Below are 22,247 nucleotides of genomic sequence, written 5' to 3'. Positions count from 1 at the left end.
GCGTGCTGCGATTCATGGGGTCGCAAAGAGTTGGACACGACTGCGTGAACTGAACTGAAGCTTCCTGATGGGAGCAACAGGCAATGGGGAAAACTTCATCTTGCTCTGATGGGCAGGGTCTTGCTCAGTAAAGCTTTAATCCAATTATTTGCTGATGGGGTTGCACTCCATCCTTGGTAGTTGTTTGGCCTGAGGCAACCCTGCCCTGGGGTCTATGGGCTATGATAGGATTTATGCTGAACTCCAAGAGGGTTTACACTAAGAGTGACCTTTGTTGCCTGATGCTGCCAGTGTGCCTGTCCCTGTGGTGAGACCCTGCCAACCCATGCCTCCACAGGAGACCCTCCAACACTAGCAAGTAGTTTTGGTTCAGTAACCTAGTGGTCACTGCTCCTTTCCTTTGGGACTTGGTGCACAGAAAATGTTTGTACCCTCTAAGACTGGAGTTTCTGTTTCCCCAGTCCTGTGGAAGTCCTATAATCAAATACCATTGGCCTTGAAGGCCAGATTCCCTAGGGATTCCCAGTTCCTTTGTCATATTTGATTTTTATCATGATTGCACCCCCTCTGCTGTCTCGCTGTGGCTTGTCTTTGGGTGTGGGGTATCTTGTTTTGGTGGGTTCCAGTGTTCTCTTGTCAATGATTGTTCAAAAGCTAGTTGCAATTTTGGTGTTCTCACAGGAGGACATGAGCGTACATCCTTCTACTCTGCTGTCTTGAACCAGAACCTATATGTGAGCTTCATGGTAACCACAAAGCAAAACTCTCTAATATGTACATAAAAGATAATGTGAAAGGAATGTATGCATAACACTAAAGAAACTCATCAAATCACAAGGTAAGAGAGCAGAACAGAAACAAACCAGAAAAACGCCAGAAAACAATTAACAAAATGTCAGTAAGTGCATATCTATCAGTAGTTACAACACCTATCAATAATTACTTTAAATATAAGCAGGCTAAATTCTCCAATCAAAAGACACAGAGTGGCTGGGTGGATTAAAAAAACAAACATATGCTGCCTGTTAGATTTAATTCAGATTTTAGGACACACTCTGACTAAAAGTGCAGGGAAAGTCACTCAGTCGTGTCCGACTCTTTGCGACCCCATGGACTGTAACCTACCAGGCTTCTCAGTCCACAGGATTTTCCAGGCAAGAGTACTGGAGTGGGTTGCCATTTCCTTCTCCAGGGGATCTTCCTGACCCAGGGGTCGAACCCGGGTCTCCCGCATTGCAGGCAGATGCTTTACCCACTGAGCCACCAGGGAAGCCTGACTAAAAGTGCAGGGATAGAAAAAGATGTTCCATGCAAATGGAAACCAAAAGAAAGACTGGGTAACTATACTTATATCAGACAAAATAAACATTAAAATAAAGACTGTAGTAAAAGACAAAGAGGGGCATTACATAATGATAAAGGGGTCAATCCAACCACAGGATATAACATTTGAAAATATTTATGTACTCAACATAGCACCTAAATATATAAAGCAAATATTAATAGATGTAATGGGAGAAACTGATAATAATAAAAAATGTGATACACTTTAATACCCCATTTACATTAATGGACAGATCATTCAGACAGAAGATCAATAAGGAAACACTGGTCTTAAAAGACACACTAGGCCAGATTAATTTAATATATATAGACCACTCCAGCCAAAAGCAAGATATTATACATTCTTCTTATGTGCACATGCAACACTCTCCAGGACAGATCCTATTTAACAAAAAAAAAAAAAATCCCAATAAATTTAAGAAAAAGAGACATTAAAAAAAATGCGTTGAGACAAATGAAAAGGGAAAAACACAACTTATCAAATCTACAGGATGCAGCAAATGAGCTTTAAGAGGAAACCTGACAGTGATGCAGGCCCACTTCAAGAGACAAGGCAGATCTCAAATACGTCATTTACCTTTACAACCAAAGGACTAGAAAAAGAAGGGAAGCCTAGAGTTAGCAAAGGAAGGATATAATGAAGATCAGAGTAGAAAGAGACAAAAGAAAGACTAAAAAGACAACAGAAAAGATCAATGAAACTAAGGGCTGGTTCCTTGAAAAGATAAACAAAATAGATCTTTAGCTAGACTCACCAGGAAGAAAAAAAATAGGAAAGACTCAAATAAATAAAATCAGAAATGAAAGAGAAGTTACAACTGATACCACAGAAATACTTAGGCTCATAAAAAATACTAACAGCAATTACAGGTCAACAAATTGGACAACCTAGAAGAATTGTATAAATTCCTACAAACACAATCCTTCAAGACTGAATCATGAAAAAATAGAAAATCTGAATAGACAGATTACTAATAATAATGAGATTGAATCAGTAATCAAAAACTGCCCATCCCCCAATAAAAGTCCAGGACCATGGTTTCATTGGTGAATTCTACCAAATATTTAAATAAGATTTAGTACCTATCCTTCTCAAACTCTTCCAAAAAACTGAAGAGGAAGGAATGCTTCCAAACTCATTTTACAAGGCCATCATGGCCTTGATACCAACCAGACAAGAATATCAAAAGAGAAGTACAGGCCAATATCACTGATGTACATAGATACAGAAATCTTCAACAAAATAATAACAAACCAAACCCAACAATTTATTCTAGGAATGCAAGGATGGTTCACCACCCACAAATCAAGTAACAAGATATACATGAACAAAATGAAGGATAAAAATCAAGATTATAGCAACAACTGCAGAAAAAGCATTTGACAAAATTCAACATTCATTTATGACAAAAACTCTCAACAAAGTGGGTAGAGATGGAAACACACCTCAACATATTAAAGGCCATATATCACAAACCCACTGTTAACATCATATTCAATGGTGAAAGCTGAAAGCTTTTCCTCTAAGATCAGGAATAAGACAAGGATGTCCACTCTTGTCACTTTTATTCAACATGGTATTGGAAGTCCTAGCCAGAGCAATAAGGCGAGATGCAAAATAAATGGCATCCAAACTGGAAAGGAAGAAGAAAATTTTCACTATTTGTGGACAATATATAAAATGCTAATACCCATATATCAAAAAAACTATAAGAACTAATAAACTCAGAAAAGTTGCAGAGTACAAATACAAAAATCTGCTGTATTTCTACATACTAACAATGAACTGTTAGAAAAGAAGTTGAGAAAACAATCCCATGTACAATAGTATAAAAAAAAATAAAATACCCATGAGCAAATTTAACCAAGGAGGTGAAAGACCTGTATATCGAAAACTGTAAGACACTGATGAAAGAAACTGAAAACACAAATTAATGGAAAGATGTTTTGTACTCATGGCTTGGATGAATTAATATTGTTAAAATGTCCATATTAGCCAAAGCAATCTACAGATTCAATGTAATCCCCATCAAAATCCCAATGGCACATTTCACAGAAATAGAACAATCTTAAAATTTATATGGAACCACAAAAGACCCCAAATAGCCAAAACAGTCTTGAGGAAGATGAAGAAAGCTGAAGACACTGCACTCATTGATTTCAAACTCAATATGATTTGGCATAAAAGCAGACATGTGGAACAAATTTAAGAAAAATAGCCCAGAAACAAATCCCATGCATACATGTTCAATTAATTTATGACAAAGGTGGTTAAGATTATACAATGGACACTCTTTAATAAATGGTGCGAAGAAAACTGGAAAGCCACATGCCAAAGAATGAAACTAGACTACCATCTTATACCATACACAAAAATTAACTCAAGACTAGAGACTTGAATATAAGACTTGAAACCACCGAACTCCTAGAAGAAAATAGAGGCAGTAAGCTCGAGGACATTAGTTTTGGTGATTATTTTGTATCTGATTCCAAAAGCAAAGCCAACAAAAGCAAAAACAAACAAATGGGATTACATCAAACTAAAGCTTCTGTACAGCAAACAACACCATCAACAAAATGAAAAGACAACCCCCTAAGTGAGAGAAAATCTTGGCAAATCGTGTATCTGATAAAAGATTAATATCCAAAATACATAAAGAACTCATACAACTCAATAACAAAAAGCCAAAAATCTGATTATGGAATGGACAGAGGACCTAAATAGACATTTATAGATGGCCAGCAGACACAAGAAAAGATGCTCAACATCACTAATCATCAGGGAAGTAAAAATCAAAACCACAATGAAATATCCCTTCATTCCAGTAACAGTGGCTCTTATTAAAAAGACAGGCGATAACAAGGGTTGGTAAGGATGTTGAGAAAAGGACACCCTTGTGCACTGTTAGTGTAATTAATGTTTAGCTCAGTGCTATGGAAAATAGTATAGAAGTTTCCCCTCAAATTAAAAACAGAACCAATCTCTGATTCATCTAGCCATTCTACTTCTGGTTATTTATCTGAAGAAAATGAAAATATTAATTTGAAAAAATATATGCACCCCTACATTCACTGAAGCATTAGTTACAATAGCCAAGAAATGGAAACAACGTTTAAGTGTTTGCTGATACCTGAATAGTAGTCCATATATGTATCTATATGCACACACGCGTTGGGCTTCCCTAGTGTCTCAGACTCTAAAGAATCTGCGCACGATGCAGGAGACCTGGGCTCAATCCCTGGGTTGGGAAGATCCCCTTGAGAAGGGAATGGCTACCCACTCTAGTACTCTCACCGGGAGAATTCCACGAACAGAGGAGGCTGGTGGCCTACAGTCCATGCGGTCACAAAGAGTTGGACATGACCGAGCAACACACAACAGAATACTGCTCAGCCATAAAAAGTATGAAATATTGCCATTTGTGACAACATAGATGGAACTTGAGGGTATTATGCTAAGTAAAACAAGTCAGACAGAGAAAGACAAATACCATACGATTTTACTTACACGTTCAATCTAAAAACAAACACACACAATATGAAATTCACAGGTACGAGGATTATAATGGTGGTTGCCAGGAGGGTTGGGAGGGTAAGCAAAGTCGGTTAAGGGGGTCAAGAGGTATAAACTTCCTATCAATAATGTTTTATAATATATTGATGTATGATAAATGATGTAGACAGACTTATTATGGATGTCACTTTGCAGTGTGTATAAATACTGAAGCATTATGATGTACACCTGAAACTAATATAATGGTATATGTCAATAAAAAAGTGAAGGATTTTTGGAAAGTGGGACATGACACTAAAGTTCATTTATAATGTGTGAAACTTTGATTAAAACATAAAAACTTTATTAATTAAACTTCATTAGTTAAATCACCATGATATATACTTAAAATATCTTAGTTTCGTCAATTATAAATCAACAAAGCAAACATTTTAAATAAATAACTTAAAACAGGAGAAATGTGAGAAAACCTACAAAAAACTCTGGAAAATAATAAGCTGGGAACTAATACTACCCTAATTTTCATTGCATACCATTCTCTAGTATTTGAATTTTTTGGATTGGTACATTTTTTAAATGGATAAACTTTACTTTTTAGAGCAGTTTTTGGTTCATGGCAAAATTGAACAGAAATTAAATGTTGCCATATAGTCCAACTCCCCATATATGTACAACTTCCCCACTATCAGTATCCAGCATCACAGTGGTATATTAGTTACAACTGATAAACCTACACTGGCACATTATCAATACCCAAAGCCCATAGTTTATATTAGGGTTTACCCTTGTACATTTTATGGGTTTTGACAAATATATAACAACATGTATCTACCAATGTAGTATCATACAGAACAGCTTCACTGCCTGAAAATTTCTGTGCTCTGCTTATTCAGTACTTTCTCTCCACTAACCCCTGAAAACCAGTAATGTTTTCACTGTCCTTTTAGGTTTTACTTTTCCAGAATGTCATATTGTTGGAATCACACAGTATAGTCTTTTCAGACTGCATATTACTAAGTGAAAGAAGCCATTTAAATTTCCTCCAAGTATTTTCATGGCTTGATAGATCATTTCTTTTTAGTGCTGAATAATATTTCAGTGTCTGGAGGTAACAGTTTACTTATCCATTTACTTACTGGAGGACATCTTAGTGGCCTTCCAAGTTTGGGCAATTATGCATGAAGCTGATATATAAACATCTATATTCAGTCTTTTTGTGTGGATTTAAGTTTCAATTCATTTGGGCAAATACCAGGGAGCACAATTGTTGGTTTGTACTATAAGAATACATTCAGTTCAGTTCAGTACAGTTCAGTCGCTCAGTCGTGTCCAACTCTTTGCGACCCCATGAATCGCAGCATGCCAGGCCTCCCTCTCCATCACCAACTCCCGGAGTTCACTCAGACTGACGTACATCGAGTCAGTGATGCCATCCAGCCATCTCATCCTCTGTCATCCCCTTCTTCTCCTTCCCCCAATCCCTCCCAGCATCAAAGTCTTTTCCAGTGAGTCAACTCTTCACATGAGGTGGCCAAAGTACTGGAGTTTCAGCTTCAGCATCATTCCCTTCAAAGAAATCCCAGGGCTGATCTCCTTCAGAATGGACTGGCTGGATCTCCTTGCAGTCAAAGGGACTCTCAAGAGTCTTCTCCAACACCACAGTTCAAAAGCATCAATTCTTCAGTGCTCATCTTTCTTCACAGTCCAACACTCACATCCATACATGACCACTGGAAAAACCATAGCCTTGACTAGACGGACTTTTGTTGGCAAAGTAATGTCTCTGCTTTTTAATATGCTGTCTAAGTTGGTCATAACTTTTCTTCCAAGGAGTAAATGTCTTTTAATTTCATGGCTGCAGTCACCATCTACAGTGATTTTGGAGCCCCAAAAAATAACGTCAGACACAGTTTCCACTGTTTCCCCATCTATTTCTCATGAAGTGATGGGACCAGATGCATTGATCTTCGTTTTCTGAATGTTGAGCTTTAAGCCAACTTTTTCACTCTCCTCTTTCACTTTCATCAAAAGGCTTTTGAGTTCCTCTTCACTTTCTGCCATAAGGGTGGTGTCATTTGCATATCTGAGGTTATTGACATTTCTCCTGGCAATCTTGATTCCAGCTTGTGCTTCTTCCAGCCCAGCGTTTCTCATGACGTACTCGGCGTGTAAGTTAAATAAGCAGGGTGACAATATACAGCCTTGACGTACTCCTTTTCCTATTTGGAACCAGTCTGTTGTTCCATGTCCAGTTCTAGCTGTTGCTTCCTGACCTGCATACAAATTTCTCAAGAGGCAGGTTAGGTCGTCTGGTATTCCCATCTCTTTCAGAGTTTTCCACAATTTATTGTGATCCACACAGTCAAAGGCTTTGGCATAGTCAATAAAACAGAAATAGATGTTTTTCTGGAACTCTCTTGCTTTTTCCATGATCCAGCGGATGTTGGCAATTTGATGTCTGGTTCCTCTGCCTTTTCTAAAACCAGCTTGAACATCTGGAAGTTCACGGTTCATGTATTGCTGAAGCCTGGCTTGGAGAATTACTTTACTAGCGTGTGAGATGAGTGCAACTGTGCAGTAGTTTGAGCATTCTTTGGCATTGTCTTTCTTTAGGACTGGAATGAAAACCGATCTTTTCCAGTCCTGTGGCCACTGCTGAGTCTTCCAAATTTGCTGGCATATTGAGTGAAGCACTTTCACAGCATCATCTTTTAGGATTTGAAATAGCTCAACTGGAATTCCATCACCTCCTCTAGCTTTGTTCGTAGTGATGCTTTCTAAGGCCCACTTGACTTCACATTCCACGATGTCTGGCTCTAGGTGAGTGATCACATCATCGTGATTATCTCGGTCGTGAAGATCTTTCTTGTACAGTTCTTCTGTGTATTCTTGCCACCTCTTCTTAATATCTAATGGATTGGAATGGGTGAATTTAACTCAGATGACCATTATATCTACTACTGCAGGCAGGAATCCCTTAGAAGAAATGGAGTAGCCATCATGGTCAACAAAAGAATCTGAAATGCAGTACTTGGATGCAGTCTCAAAAATGACAGAATGATCTCTGTTCATTTCCAAGGCAAACCATTCAACATCATGGTAATCCAAGCTTATGCCCCAACCAGTAATGCTGAAGAAGCTGAAGCTGAAGGTTCTATGAAGACCCACAAGACCTTTAAGAACTAACACCCCCAAAAGATGTCCTTTTCATTATAGGGGACTGGAATGCAAAAGTAGGAAGTCAAGAAACACCTGGAGTAACAGGCAAATTTGGCCTTGGAATACAGAATGACACAGGGCAAAGATTAATAGAGTTTTGCCAAGAAAATGCACTGGTCATAGCAAACACCCTCTTCCAACAACACAAGAGAATACTCTACAGATGCACATCAGCAGATGGTCAACACCAAAATCAGAGTGATTATATTCTTTGCAGCCAAAGATGGAGAAGCTCTATACAGTCAACAGAAACAAGACAAGGAGCTGACTGTGGCTCAGCTCATGAACTCCTTATTGCCAAATTCAGACTTAAGTCGAAGAAAGTAGGGAAAACCACTAGACCATTCAGGTATGACCTAAATCAAATCCCTTATGTTTATACAGTGGAAGTGAGAAATAGATTCAAGGGACGAGATCTGATAGATAGAGTGCCTGATGAACTATGGACTGAGGTTCATGACATTGTGCAGGAGACAGGGATCAAGACCATCCCCATGGAAAAGAAATGCAAAAAAGCAAAATGGCTGTCTGGGGAGGCCTTACAAATAGCTGTGAAAAGAAGAGAAGCGAAAATCCAAGGAGAAAAGGAAAGATATAAGCATCTGAATGCAGAGTTCCAAAGAACAGCAAGAAGAGATAAGAAAGCCTTCCTCAGCGATCAATGCAAAGAAATAGAGGAAAACAACAGAATGGGAAAGACTAGAGATCTCTTCTAGAAAATTAGAGATACCAAGGGAACATTTCATGCAAAGAAGAATACATTAGTTTTATAAAAAACTGCCAAACTGTTTTCCAAATTTGCTGTACCATTTTGCTTTCCCACTAGTAATTAATGAGAATTCTATTATTCCACATCCTCACCAGCATTTGTTGTTGTGTTTTGGATTTTGTCTATTCTAAAATCCAAATGCAATAATAGTTCACTGTTGTTTCAATTAGCAATTCCCTAATGGTGTATGGTGTTGAACATCTCTTCATACCTTTATTTGCCATCTGTATGCCTTCTTTATGATGTATCTGTTTATGTCTTTTGCCCTTTTTTTAATCAGGTTGCTTGTTTCCTTACTGTCGATTTTAGGAGTTATGTGCATAGTTTCAGTAACAGTCCTTTATCAGTGTCTTTCATAAATATTTTCTTCAAGTCTGTGGCTTATCTTCTCATTCTACTGTCTTTCACAGAGAAGTTTTTAGTAGTAGTGAAGTTCAGTTTAGCAATTATTTCTTCCATGGATTATGTTCTTAATGTTATATCTAAAACATCATCGCCAAATTCAAAGTGATCTAGGTTTTCTCCCATCTTCTAGGAATTTCATAGTTTTGCATCCTAGGTTCAGGTCTATGATCCAGGTTTTGAGTTGATTTTTATGAAAGTTGTAAGGTCTGTGTCTAGATTCATTTCTTTGCCTGTGACTCTCCAATTGCTCCAGCACCATTTGTTGAAAAAACTATCTTTGCTCCATTCTATTACTTTAGCTCCACTGTAAAAGATTAGTTGACTAGTGTAATTTGGGTCTATTTCTGGGCTTTCTATGGTGTTCCACTGATCTATTTGTCTATTCTTTTACCAAGTCCATACTGTTTTGATTACTGTGGTTTGTAGTAAGTTCTGAAGTCAAAAGTGGCAGTCCTCTGACTTTGCTCTTCTCCAATATTCAGTTGGTTATTGCATCTTCTTAAAGAGAAAGGGAATACCAGACCACTTTACCTGTCTCCTGAGAAACCTGTCTGTGGATCAAGAAGCAACAGTTAGAACCAGACATGGAACAATGGACTGGTTCAAAATTGGGAAAGGACCACATCAAGGCTGTATATCATTATGCTGTTTATTTAACTTATATGAAGAGTACATCATGTGAAATGCTGGGCTGAATGTATCACAACTGGAATCAAGATTACTGGGAGACAATGTTCACTACAGCACTATTTACAATAGCTACAAAATGGAAGCAACCTAGATGTCTATTAACAGATAAACGGGTAAAGAAATTGTGGTACATATACATAATGGTTATTACTTAGCCATAAAAAAGAACGCATTTGAGTCCGGTCTAATGAAGTGGATAAACCTAGAGCCTATTATACAGAGTGAAATAAGTCAGGAAGAGAAAGATAAATACTGTATACTAAAGCATATTTATGGAATCTAGAAAGATGGTACCAATGAATTTATTTGCAAGGCAGCAATGGAGAAACAGACATAGAGAACCAACTTATGGACACAGGAGAGGGGAGGAGAGGATTAGACGTATGGAGAGAGTAACATGGAAATTTACATCACCATATGTAAAATAGATAGCCAATGGGAATTTGCATTATGTCTCAGGGAACTCAAACAGGGGCTCTGTATCAACTTACAGGGGTGGGATGGGGAGGGAGATGGGAGGGAGTTTCAAGAGGGAAGGGATGTATGTATACCTATGGCTGATTCATGCTGATGTTTGACAGAAAACAATAAAATTTCTGTAAAGTAATTATCCTTCAAAATAAATAAATAAAAAGATTACCTTTTAAACCTCAGATGTGCAGATGATACCACTCTAATGGCATAAAGTGAAGAAGAATTAAAGAGCCTCTTGATGAGGCTGAAAAGAACAGAGTGAAAAAGCTGGCTTAAAACTCAACATTCAAAAAACTAAGATTGTGGTATCTGGTCCCATCACTTCATGGCAAATAGAAGGAGAAAAAGTGGAAATAGTGGCAGATTTTATTTTCTTGGGCTCCAAAATCATGGTGAACTGTGACTGCAGCCATGAAATTAAGATGCTTGCTCCCTGGAAGGAAAGCTATGACAAACCTAGATAACATATTAAAAAACACAGGCATCACTTTGCTGACAAAGGTCCATATACTCAAAGCTATGGTTTTTCCAGTAGTCATGTATGGATGTGAAAGCTGGGCCATAAAGAAGGCTGAGTGCTGTAGGAACGCTTTCAAATTGTGGTGCTAGAGAAGACTTGAGAGTCGCTTGGACAGCAAGGAAATAAAATCAGTCAACCCTAAAGGACATCAACCCTGAATATTCATTGGAAGGACTGATGCTGAAAGCTGAAGCTCCAACACTTTGTCCATCTGATGCGAAGAGCCAACTCACTGGAAAAGACTCTGATGCTGGGAATGATTGAGGGCAGGAGGAGGGGGCAGCAGAGGGTGAGATGGTTGGGAGCATTACTGACTCAATGGACATGAGTTCGAGCATATTCAAGGAGATAATGAAGGACACGGAAGCGAGGACCATGGAGTCTCAAGCAGTCAAGACATGTAAGTGACTGAACAAGAACAAATTGCCTCTCCATATAAATGTTAATCAGTTTACTGATATCTACAAAATAACTTGCTAGAATTTTGATCAGGATTGCATTGAATCTATAGATAAGGTTCATAAGAACTGACATCTTAACAATATTGTTTTCCTTTCCATGAACATGTGATCAGTTCAGTTCAGTCACTTAGTCGTGTCTGATTCTTTGCAACCCCAAGGACTGCAGCACGCCAGGCTTTCTTGTCCATCACCAACTCCCAGAGCTTGCTCAAACTCACGTCCATCAGGTCGGTGATGCATCCATCCAACCATCTTATCCTCTGCTGTCTCCTTCTCCTCCTGCCTTCAATCAGAAGGCATCAGAGTCTTTTCCAGTGAGTTAGTTCTCATCAGGTGGCCAAAGTATTGGAGTTTCAGCTTCAGCATCAGTCCTTCCAATGAATATTCAGGACTGATTTCCTTTAGGATTGGCTGGTTTGATCTCCTTGCAGTCCAAGGGACTTTCAAGAGTCTTCTCCAGTACCACAGTTCAAAAGCACAATTCTTCTGCACTCAGCTTTCTTTATGATCCAACTCTCACATCCATATATGACTACTGGAAAAACCATAGCTTTGACAAAATAGATCTTTGTTGGCAAAGTAATGTTTCTGCTTTTTAATATGCTGTCTAGGTTGGTCATAGCTTTTCTTCCAAGGAGCAAGTGTCTTTTAATTTCTTGGCTTCAGTCACCATCTGCAGTGATTTTGGAGCCCAAGAAAATAAAGTCTGACACTGTTTCCATTGTTTCCCCATCTATCTGCTATGAAGTGATGGGACTGGATGCAATGATCTTAGTTTTTTGAATGCTGAGTTTTAAGCATCACTCTCCTCTTTCACTTTCATTAAGAGGTTCTTCAGTTCCTCTTCACTTTCTGCCATAAGGGTGGTGTCATCTGCATATCTGAGGTTATTGATATTTCTCCCAGCAATCTTGATTCCAGCTTGTGCTTCATCCAGCCCGGCATTTCACATGATGTACTCTGCATATAAGTTAAATAAGCAGGATGACAATATACAGCCTTGACAGACTCCTTTCCCAGTCTGGAATCAGTCTGTTGTTCCACGTCCAGTTCTAACTGTTGCTTCTTGACCTGCATACAGATTTCTCAGGAGGCACCTCAGGTGGTCTGGTATTCCTATCTCTTTCAGAATTTTCCACAGTTTGTTGTGATCCAGCCAAAGGCTTTGGTGTAGTCAATAAAGCAGATGTTTTTCTAGAACATGGAATATATCTCCATTTATTTCTTCTTTGATATATTTTATCAGTTTTACAGTTCTCCTCATATAGATCTCTCTCGTAGATGTTTTATGAGATTTGTATTTAATTTTTACAGTTTTGATGTAAATGGTAGTATGTTTTTAATTTCAAATTCCCCTTGTTCACTGCTGGTATATAGGAAAGTGGTGACTTTTGTAAAGTGACCTTGCATCCTGTGATGACTTTTGTAAAGTGACCTTGCATCCTACAATGTTGCTATTATTACTTATTAGTATTTTTTTTTTGGTTGCTAATTCTTTTGGATTTTTTCTACATAGGCAATAATGACATCTTTGAGTAAAAATTTTATTTCTTCTTTCCTAATCTGTATACTTTTTCTTGCCTAATAACATCAGCTAGGACTTCCAGTACAATGCTGAAAAGCATTGGTAAGAGAGGATGTCCTTGACTTGTTCCTGGTCTTTTTGTTGTTTTTCACAGTTCTGGAGGCTCAGAAGTTCAAAATTAAGGTGTCTGCAGGACCACGCTCTCTTAAATGCTGTCGGGAAAAACTGTTCTGTGCCCTTCTCTTACCTTCTGATGTTCATTGATTTGCAGTTGCATAACTCCCATAGTCTCACAGTGTTCTTCCTCTGTCTTCACATCTTATAAAGATATTACTTATATCAGACTAAGGGCCCACCCTACTTTCTATGATCTCATCTTCACTGATTACATCTGCAAAGACTTAATTTTCAAATAAAGTCACATTCTGTAGTGGCACTGGGAGCTTCAACACATCTTTTTGGAGGACCCAATCCAACCTATTAAAAAAGTCTTCACTATGTAAGTAAAACTATGCTAAGTTGCTTCAGTTATGTCTGACTCTACTGATTGCAGCCTGCCAGGCTCCTCTGTCCATGGGATTCTCCAGACAAGAATATGGGAGTGGGTTGCCATTTCCTTCTCAGAGATCTTCCCAACTGAGGGATTGAACCCACATCTCTTGTGTCTCTTTACTACTAGCAACACCTGAGAAGTCCAAGTAAAACTGACAAATTAGTAAAACAAAAACAAAAAAATCCACAAAAAATCCACCAGGACAAAAACAGGCAATTAACTCTCATAAACTATATATACACACACTCACACAGATATAGCACACTACATTTAAGAATTCATGAATCTTTCCTCTAACCCTGTTCCTCCACAAGACATCCTCATGTCAATGACTGACACCAACCTGCATCCAGTTGCTAGGGACAAACCAAGGCATCATTCAGGAATCCCCCCTTCCCCTCATTAACCACAACCAAGGATCAGGACTGTAACCAAAAGTAGGGTCTGGCTGCTTGTCATTCAGAAAGTCAATAAAGAGGCAAGGTTGTTGGAAAGGAAAGTTTGCTTTACTTTGGATGCCAGCAGCTAGGGTATGGGGGGTGTAGAGGGTGGACACCTATCTAAAGGCCAACTCTGCCCCCTGAAAATCAGTGGACAAGAGCTTTTATAGGCTAAGGGAAGGGGCTACATGCAGAAACTGTACAGTCAGCTCTGACAATCACCTTGAAATTGGTCATCAGTGGTCTGATCAGTGTCACCTTGGTTGTTTTAAGTACAGTTAGTCTTCAGTTTCAGGGTTGGTTTGTTCTCACTTCTTTGAAGCCAATTCTTGGAATTGTGGCAGCTTATGTCATGGTTTCCCTGGTGGCTCAGAGGTTAAAGCCTCTGCCTGCAATGTGGGAGACCTGGGTTCGATCCCTGGGTCAGGAAGATCCCCTGGAGAAGGAAATGGCAACCCACTCCAGTATTCTTGCCTGGAGAATCCCATGGACAGAGAAGCCTGGTGGGCTACAGTCCATGGGGTCACAAAGAGTTGGACACGACTGAGTGACTTCACTTCACTTCATGTCATGGTTACAGTCTGGTCATTATGTGGTTAACTTCTACCTGGTTCGGGTTTCAGTAACCATAAGACAGCTCACAGGATTTGGCTCAGAATGTTATCTATAGTGCTTGAGAAGGAAGGAAAGGTCCTTGACTTTGTTTACGGACTAAATTATTATTACTTGGTCTCCTTGACTGCTTTCCTTTGTTTCTGCATGTTCTTACTTCTCTGATTAAACTTACTATGTAGCTAAAGTTTTTCCACGGACAAAAGGCAGAGGACGTACAAGGCAATGACCTCAGGGTCCTGCTGTTTTATGACCAGTTGATTTTACTTCATTGGTACCTTCCATATCCCTCCAGTTATCTAGTCGCACCACCTACAAAGCTACGATGATCTCTGGTCTGGACTACTACTGCAACCTCCAAGACAAATCTCTTTGCTTCCACTTTTGTTCCCTTACAGTAAAGTGAAACTGGTTTGTATGGGACAGTTTCAGTTTTTACTTGTTGTTTGACACCCTGTCCAGTTAGCAACCTCTTTCATTTGCAAAAGGATCCCCATCTGGATGATAAATTATATGGTCACCCTACCTTACAGTCTTTCCTTCTCACAGTAGCTAAAGTCACTTTTTAAAATATAAATTAGATCATGTTATTCCCCTGCTTAAGACCCTTCAAAGATTTCTTATTACATAAGAATAAAATCCAAATTCCTTATCGTGGTCTACAGGCCTTATATAGTCTAGTCCACCTACTTCTCATCACTTTCCAACTCTGTCCGTCCCTTACATTCTAGCCCCACTGGCCTTTTGATTCCTCCAGTTGGTCATGTGCCTTCTTATTTCCAATCTTTGCTTTTGCTACACCCTTTGCTGTTACTTTAATTCCCCAAGATCTTCTCCTAACAAATCTGTCATTTTGTTCTCAGATCAAATATTAACTCTTCAGAGAGGTCTTCTTTGAAGACACAATCTAACGTTCCCAAACCCACCCAAGTTGTTCTCTATTATACTGTTCACTTATTTCTTAGTTTATTGCTATTTCCCCAGAACATAGGTACACTTTCACCTTGTTCACCTTTGGTACCCAGGGACAGAGCATGTGCTCAACAAGTATTTAATGAGAGAATGAATCACTACCTACAACCAAAAAAAAATTTAAAACCATGACAACTCACAGAATCTAGCTATCAAACCAGCAAATACTGAAAAACCAAAAATGTCTTACTTTTCTTTCTAACACTCTGTGTATCATCTGATAGGACACCTATGTGATTGTTTACTCTTTGTCTCCCTCTGACTAAAATGAAATCTCCACAAAAACAGGGACTTGGTTTTGTATTTTTAGCTGCATTCTTAGCAACTGTATGCCAACAAGAGTATCTGGCATATAGTAAGTGTTCCATAATTATTTACATATTTGGTAAATTGACAGTATCTAGGGGTAAGTAAGTAGTAGAGAAAGCGGTACTGTGAAAATATAATTGGTGTACAATTTCTGTAGGAAATTTGACAATATATATCAAAAGTCCTGGAAGAGGGCATACCTTTAGACTTAGCAATCTCACTTCTAAGAGGAACTTATCCTAAACAAACAAATGAACAAAGGTACAAAGATTATTTATGAGGAAATTTCTGACTTGTTTTATAACAGAGAAAATTTAGAAATGGCAACATAATATCCATTTATAGGAAAAGGTACATGTAATTATAAATCTGTATAATGAAATACATTATAAATATTGGTGAAAATGTATATTTGTTGATGTAGAAAAGTGTATTAAGACAAAAAGGCAAACCAAAGAAAGAAGTATAGCAAGATTTCATTTTTGCAAAAACACAGTGGGAGACACATTTGTGTATGAGCGCACACTGGCACTCACAAAGAAAAGTTTAGGCAGGCATACTTCAAAATGTTAGCATTGGTTATCTTTGTATGGTGAGATTAATGGCAATTAAAATTTTCTTTTGTATACATTTCTCAATCTTTGTAATTAGGTGAACCAAAATTAGCTGAACATGTTCTGCTTTTATAAGTGTGTGTGTAGGGGGAAGAGGGGGAAGCAATAAATATAAAAAACACAGACACATTTCATCAACTTACTGAAGTCTAAAGCCCAGGTTAAGACCAGAAGTTCAGAAACATCAACTTCAGCATAGGAGGTGGCTTTCTGATTTCCTGAATTCAAGCAAGTTGTTTCCCCTCAGTCAATATTTGCAAAAAAGAAAAAAAAAAAATCACAAAACTTGTTTCTTTTATTTCATTGCTTGCCAAGCTTGAGAAAACAGCATAAAGTGTAGCAAAGGCTATCATTTATATTGGGCACTATCCTTGCATTGTTTCATTAAAAACCTTCTAATGGTCCTGCCAGGTAGGTATTAATGTTCTCAAATGCAGAAGCTGAAAGAGACAACAGAACTTGCCAAAGCTCCCAGAGCTGTTGGGCGGATTGGAAGTAGAGTTGGGGGAGTTCTTGATTTAAACAGAGGTTTCTCTGACCTCAGGGCCTTGAGGAAAACCTGGACAAAGGTGCCTGAGAGTCTCTTAATGACTCTGATATTTTGTGTGGTTATCCTACCACCCTTATAACTTGCAAGAAGGATAAAAGGAGAACCAGCCAGGAGTTCTGAGAAAGCTGGAGTAAATATCTGGAGAAGCGAGATTTACATTGGGTGCTACTCTGGAACATACCTTTCACTTCTCTTCAGTTCTAAACGGCTCCCACTCAGAATGCTTGATTGAGTGGTCACAGAGGAGGAGGGGAAGTTTGTGAGCACCCCTACGTATGTGCAAGCAGGGTTATAGCACATATCACAGACTTGGCTAAGGATGACATCTGTACACTTGAAGGAGGAAGCTGGCTCAGGATGACGGGAGGTGGACACCACTTGGGTGGAAAAAGCAAAGTTGGTAGGAAGTACAAAGTTAAAGGGGGACTGAGAGGAGGAGGAGGAGGGAAGAGGAAAAACCAGGAGAGGCAGTTGAGGGTTATTCTGCAGTACTTTTTTCTTCCACCTTTTTTCTTTCTACATTCTTTCCCTTGATTATCTCAATCATAATTAGACCTTCAGTGCTTCTTTCTATTTAGATAATTACCAAATCTTTCCAATCCTGACTGTTCTCCAGAGTTCAAGTCCTCTGAGGCCCAAACTGAATGCAGCTTTTCTGCCACCTTAAGCCTGCTTCTGTTATATTCACTGTCACCATCAAACGACCGTCTGAACTGCTCTCTCCCCCATTCTGTCAACCTTCTTTCATCCAACAAATATATCTAGTATGTCCCCCACACTGTACTAGGGACATCCAGTCACTTTTACCTTGAAAATCTCTTGTCTGTCCATCTCTTCTAAATTATTTACTGAAAGTTATAGAGAATTCCTCTTGCTTGAACCATGGCAACACAGCAGTATAGGTTAATTGGTTTTGCGTGCCATTCATTCTTATAGTGACCTCCTAGATTTAACACTATACCTGAGACACAGAAGTGGCTCACAGTGGAGGCTTAGGGACTCAAGACGCTGGGAAGGGGATTGGAGGGGCAGAAGCTGGAGTTGCCTTGATTAAGTATTTACACAGGAAGAAAGGCGTTTACAAATAACATCAGCTTGACAATTCTGTTATTTCTGGGGTGTGGCTTTAAGAGGCTAGGAAGATTGTTGGAAGTCTGATGTTGAACCGAAAAAGCCCCGCCCACCTCCCATCCTTTGAGTATTCTATAGCTACTTGTTGATTCTATCACCTTCTATGACAGAAGCCGGGAATGTTGTGTTCTTCATCGTATCCCCAGCTCTTAGTACACCTGGCCCATAGTAGGGGCTCAATAAATATCTGTGGAGGATTCTAGAAAGGCAGGGACCATAGATATTTTATTCACCACTTTAGGCAGAAGGACAAAGACTAATGAGCCCGAGGGGTAAAGAAATCATGGATGTTTCCCTCCCTATTCCTTTAGACCTTGGTAAATGTTTGCGAAGCGCCATAAACCGCCCTCCCGCACAACTCCAAAATCCGGCCCCTCGCTCGACTGCCAGGCCCTGGAGCTTGGCCACCGTCGGGCCCAGGCCCCAGCTTCCCTCCCTCCCCGCCCGGGCTCCTGTTACCTCCCTGCACACATCTGTACACACCACAGGCTAAACAGTTACGCGCTCCCGCACGCCCGCCTCGAGGTCCGGGTCTCCCCAGGGGACCCCGTGTGTTCCCGGCCCCCGCCCAAGGCTCGGGGCAGCCCGCGGCCTGGCCTGAGGACCGCCGCCGGCTGTGGGCTCCAGCGGCCCCCGCACCTGGCGCGCCAGGACCTCGTCCATGTGCCCGGCGGCCACTCTCCAGCCTCAGCCGCTCTCGGGCTTGAGCGCGGAGCCCGGGAGGCCCAGCGTCTCGACCCGGGGCCCGCCGCGCTCTTCGGGGCGACTAACACCGGGAAGGCGGGAAGCGGCTGCAGCTGTGAGGCGCCCGGGGGCGGGCGGCGGAGCCGCGGAAAGCAGCGGGTGGGTCGAGAGCTGTGCGAGCGGCGGGGGCTCCGGCCGCAGCGGGGCTCGGCGAGCGGCGGCTCGCTCACTCACCACAGTCCGGCGGGGCAGCGCGCCCGGGGTCCGGGACAGGGCCCGGCGGAGCCTCCGCGCCCGGCCCGAGCGGGTCCCCCCGGAGCTCTCGGAGCCGCTGTCGTCCGAGATCACAATGAAGTCCTCCATGGCTGCGGGACCGGCCGAGACAGCGCGCGGGCGACCAGCGACCCTGGCGGCAGCGACTTCGGTTCCTGCTGCTGAGGCGGGGGCCGACGACGTCCAGAGCCAGCCCGCCGGCCCCGCCCCTTCCCCCCGCCGGCCCCGCCCCCTGCCCTCCGGGGGCCCGCCCCCTGGCGGCGCGCGGCGGGCGGCGAGCGGCCGAGTCAGGGCCGCCGTCACGGTAGTTGGCAGTGGCCCTGGTCTTCCCTTCCGGAGGAGAAAACAGAGAAGGGGGAAAGATCAAGTCGCAGCCGGCTTGGGCTGGTGTTGGGGCCGGTCGTGCGGGACGCTGAGGCTGTGAGGGCTTTCCCCGCTGCTTTCAACTGACTCCAGTGTGAAGTGAGGTGTGAATAGGCTTTTCTAACCACCATTAAGGGCTTCAACGGACTCACCCGGAGAAGCCCTTTGAGTATGGGACCCAGGCTTGGACTGGCGGAGTGCGGTTAGGTGGGGGGGGATTGACTGAAGGTGGGTGAGCTGGCCTTTGGTTGAGTAGGGGGAGAAAGGCCCCCTTCTTTGTGCACACATGCAGGCCCCTCTGTAGGATCACTTCCCAGAAGTGGAATTACTAAGTCGAAGGCGCTGTTGCTGTTGTTTTGATAAGTGAGGCAGAATAACTAAGTTGTACCAATTTGCGGGTTTCACCAACGATCTATGTCACTCAGGAATTTAAACTAAGATTTAGAGATTTGTTCAGTTGATAGCAGGATCAGAGATTGGGAAAAAATGCACAAAGAGAAGCAGCGAAGGAGCAGACAGTTGTGAATAGTTAGATGTAATGAAGAGCAAAAAAGAACCCAGTGGACAGAGAAGTGGTCAGTAGTTGGTATAGGATAGGAATTGCGTTACAATAAATGTGGAGTATTGACCCAATCTTGCTGCTCAGGCTCTAGCAATTTGGCAACATGTTATTAACAGATCCAAAGGAAAATGAGTTTATCAAAAAGGGGATTGGTTCCTAAAGGAATGGCTCTCAGGTGCTATCTAAGCACCTTCTAGAGCAGCGATTCTCAAACCTTAGTGAGGATCAGAATCACCCACGAGGCTTGTTAAAACAGAAGCCTGGACGCCACCCCAGACTTTCTGATTTAGTAGGTATGAGGTGGGGCCACCCATTTTTAACGCGATCCCAGGTGATGTCAGTGCTGCTATTGTGGGGTCCGCTGCATCGAAAACCCACAGGTCGGTGGCCAACAGATTTCAGATGTTCTGGTGGTATATTGGAAATCATCCTTGTGAAGGGATTCATTAAGTTTTTTATCTTCACCAAGTGCTATTAAACATTTAGTTTAACTTCTTTTCTGGGTTTCTGTGACTCACACCTCTGTTACAACTTCTTTTCATTCTCCTTAGCTGATTTACTTAGTAAGTCCTCTAAGTTACTCCTTAAATCATAGAGTTCCTCATGACCTTTGCTTACTCTGCCTACACAATCTCAACCATTTCCAATGCTTTAATGATACTTTTTTTATGGTGGTGAATCCCATATGTTTATCTTCAGCCCAGCCCTGTCTTCAAAGTTCCGGATGTATATATCCAAATGTCTGTTGAGCCTCACGGGCATCTCAAGTTGAGTATGTCCAAAAGTGAACTCAAAAATACCTGTCCCCTACCCTGTGAACTCCGGGAGTTGGTGATGGACAGGGAGGCCTGGCGTGCTGGGATTCATGGGGTCGCAGAGTCAGACACGACAGCAACTGAACTGAACTGAACCCTGCTCTCCAGAAATAAAGCCTGTTTCTTCTCTATGTTCCCTCCTTCAGTGACTGGTGGTACCACCAGCCAGTAATTGCTCAAGTCAGAAATCTGAGCTTTATGCTCTCAACAAATCCTATCTCTTTTACCCCCTAAATAATTCTTGCACTCACTTGCATCTTTAGGTTTCTCACCTTAGCTCTTGCTCCAGCTAAGTAGGGATGAGGAGAAGGGAGAAAGAATGTTCTCTGCAAGACTGTCTATGAAGAGTTGTCTGCTCATTTTCTGCTAGTTTTTGCTACTTTAGTAACAGTTCTCCCAATGTGTCAGAAGTCCAGATGCCAGCTCTCTTACTTGGACTGGGAACATCCTTGCTTTCTGGGGCCTCCCCTGTGCACTCTCTAATGTAGCAGGGGTCAGTCTCAACTCTTTCTCCTGGGACATCCCCATCAGTCCCTGCCAGGGGTAGTCTAACATATAGCCTTTTGTTGTTGGGAGATCCTTGTCTAGAGGAGCTTCGTGGGGAGTGATAGCAAGGGACTGAAGTCTCGGCCATCTTCTGTGCTCTCCAGTTGACTCATGCATGGAGAATTTACATGGGTAACTCAAGGAGGAAAGGAATGCAGGCAACTCCCATCTTGGTGCCCTTCTGTCAGCATCAACTAGCTCTCCCCACCCTTCCTTCACCACAAAAGTTATCAGGGGCTTGTTGAGGCAATGGTTCAGTGACTTTGAGACAGGGTCTCATCTTGGGGAGTAGAGAGAGTAGTTTATTGCATTTTAAACTGTGGGAAGGGATTGGAGAACAAGATGAATGGCTTGCATCTTCTTTAGCTAGGGAAAAGCAAATGGATGGTTGCTATCTACAATAAGTGATGTTCATTCATAGATATATGGAACTAACTGGAAAAAATTCAAATATCTACCTCTGTTGCAGAAAATATGATAACGTGATAAATATTAGTAGCTGACTTTCAAGCATATAAATAGTGATAAGACTTTAGGGGTATAGCAGTTTTATGATTGTATGTATTTTTCTCATCAGCCATCCTGCCTGAAACTCAAGAAATATAGAATCCCTGGGAATGTAATGTGAGTACACTTGCAAAGTTCCTTGTCCTTAGCTGGCAAGCTAAATGGATGAATACTAGCCCTGAGATTGCCTTTCTTAAAACCATAAGTAGTGTCACTTATGTTTTCTTGGCCATCCTGGATCTTTCGTGAAGTAGGCTGTTTACTTAAGACTTCCAAATTTATGATGATGTCTTTTTCAGAAATTAGTATGTATGTGTATTTTTCTTTTTCTTCTGGGTGACTTATTTTTTCCAGATTTAATGAGATACAATTGGCATATAACATTGTGTAAGTTT

At 41.1% G+C, this 22,247-nt stretch overlaps 1 protein-coding gene across 1 annotated transcript in view; it reads right to left on the bottom strand.

Moving 5' to 3' along the window:
* SIMC1 (SUMO interacting motifs containing 1) overlaps positions 1-19,149 on the bottom strand; it is an 82,838-nt gene extending 63,689 nt beyond the window's left edge. Inside the window, exon 1 of the mRNA XM_068965438.1 lies at positions 19,021-19,149. Coding sequence (XP_068821539.1) covers positions 19,021-19,149 — 129 coding nt within the window. The remainder of the gene's footprint in view (positions 1-19,020) is intronic.
* Positions 19,150-22,247: the final 3,098 nt, after the last annotated feature.

Source organism: Capricornis sumatraensis, chromosome 2 (assembly GCF_032405125.1).
Source record: "Capricornis sumatraensis isolate serow.1 chromosome 2, serow.2, whole genome shotgun sequence".
Classification (NCBI taxonomy): Eukaryota; Metazoa; Chordata; class Mammalia; order Artiodactyla; family Bovidae; genus Capricornis; species Capricornis sumatraensis.
This window is presented reverse-complemented; position numbering and strand designations above follow the sequence as displayed.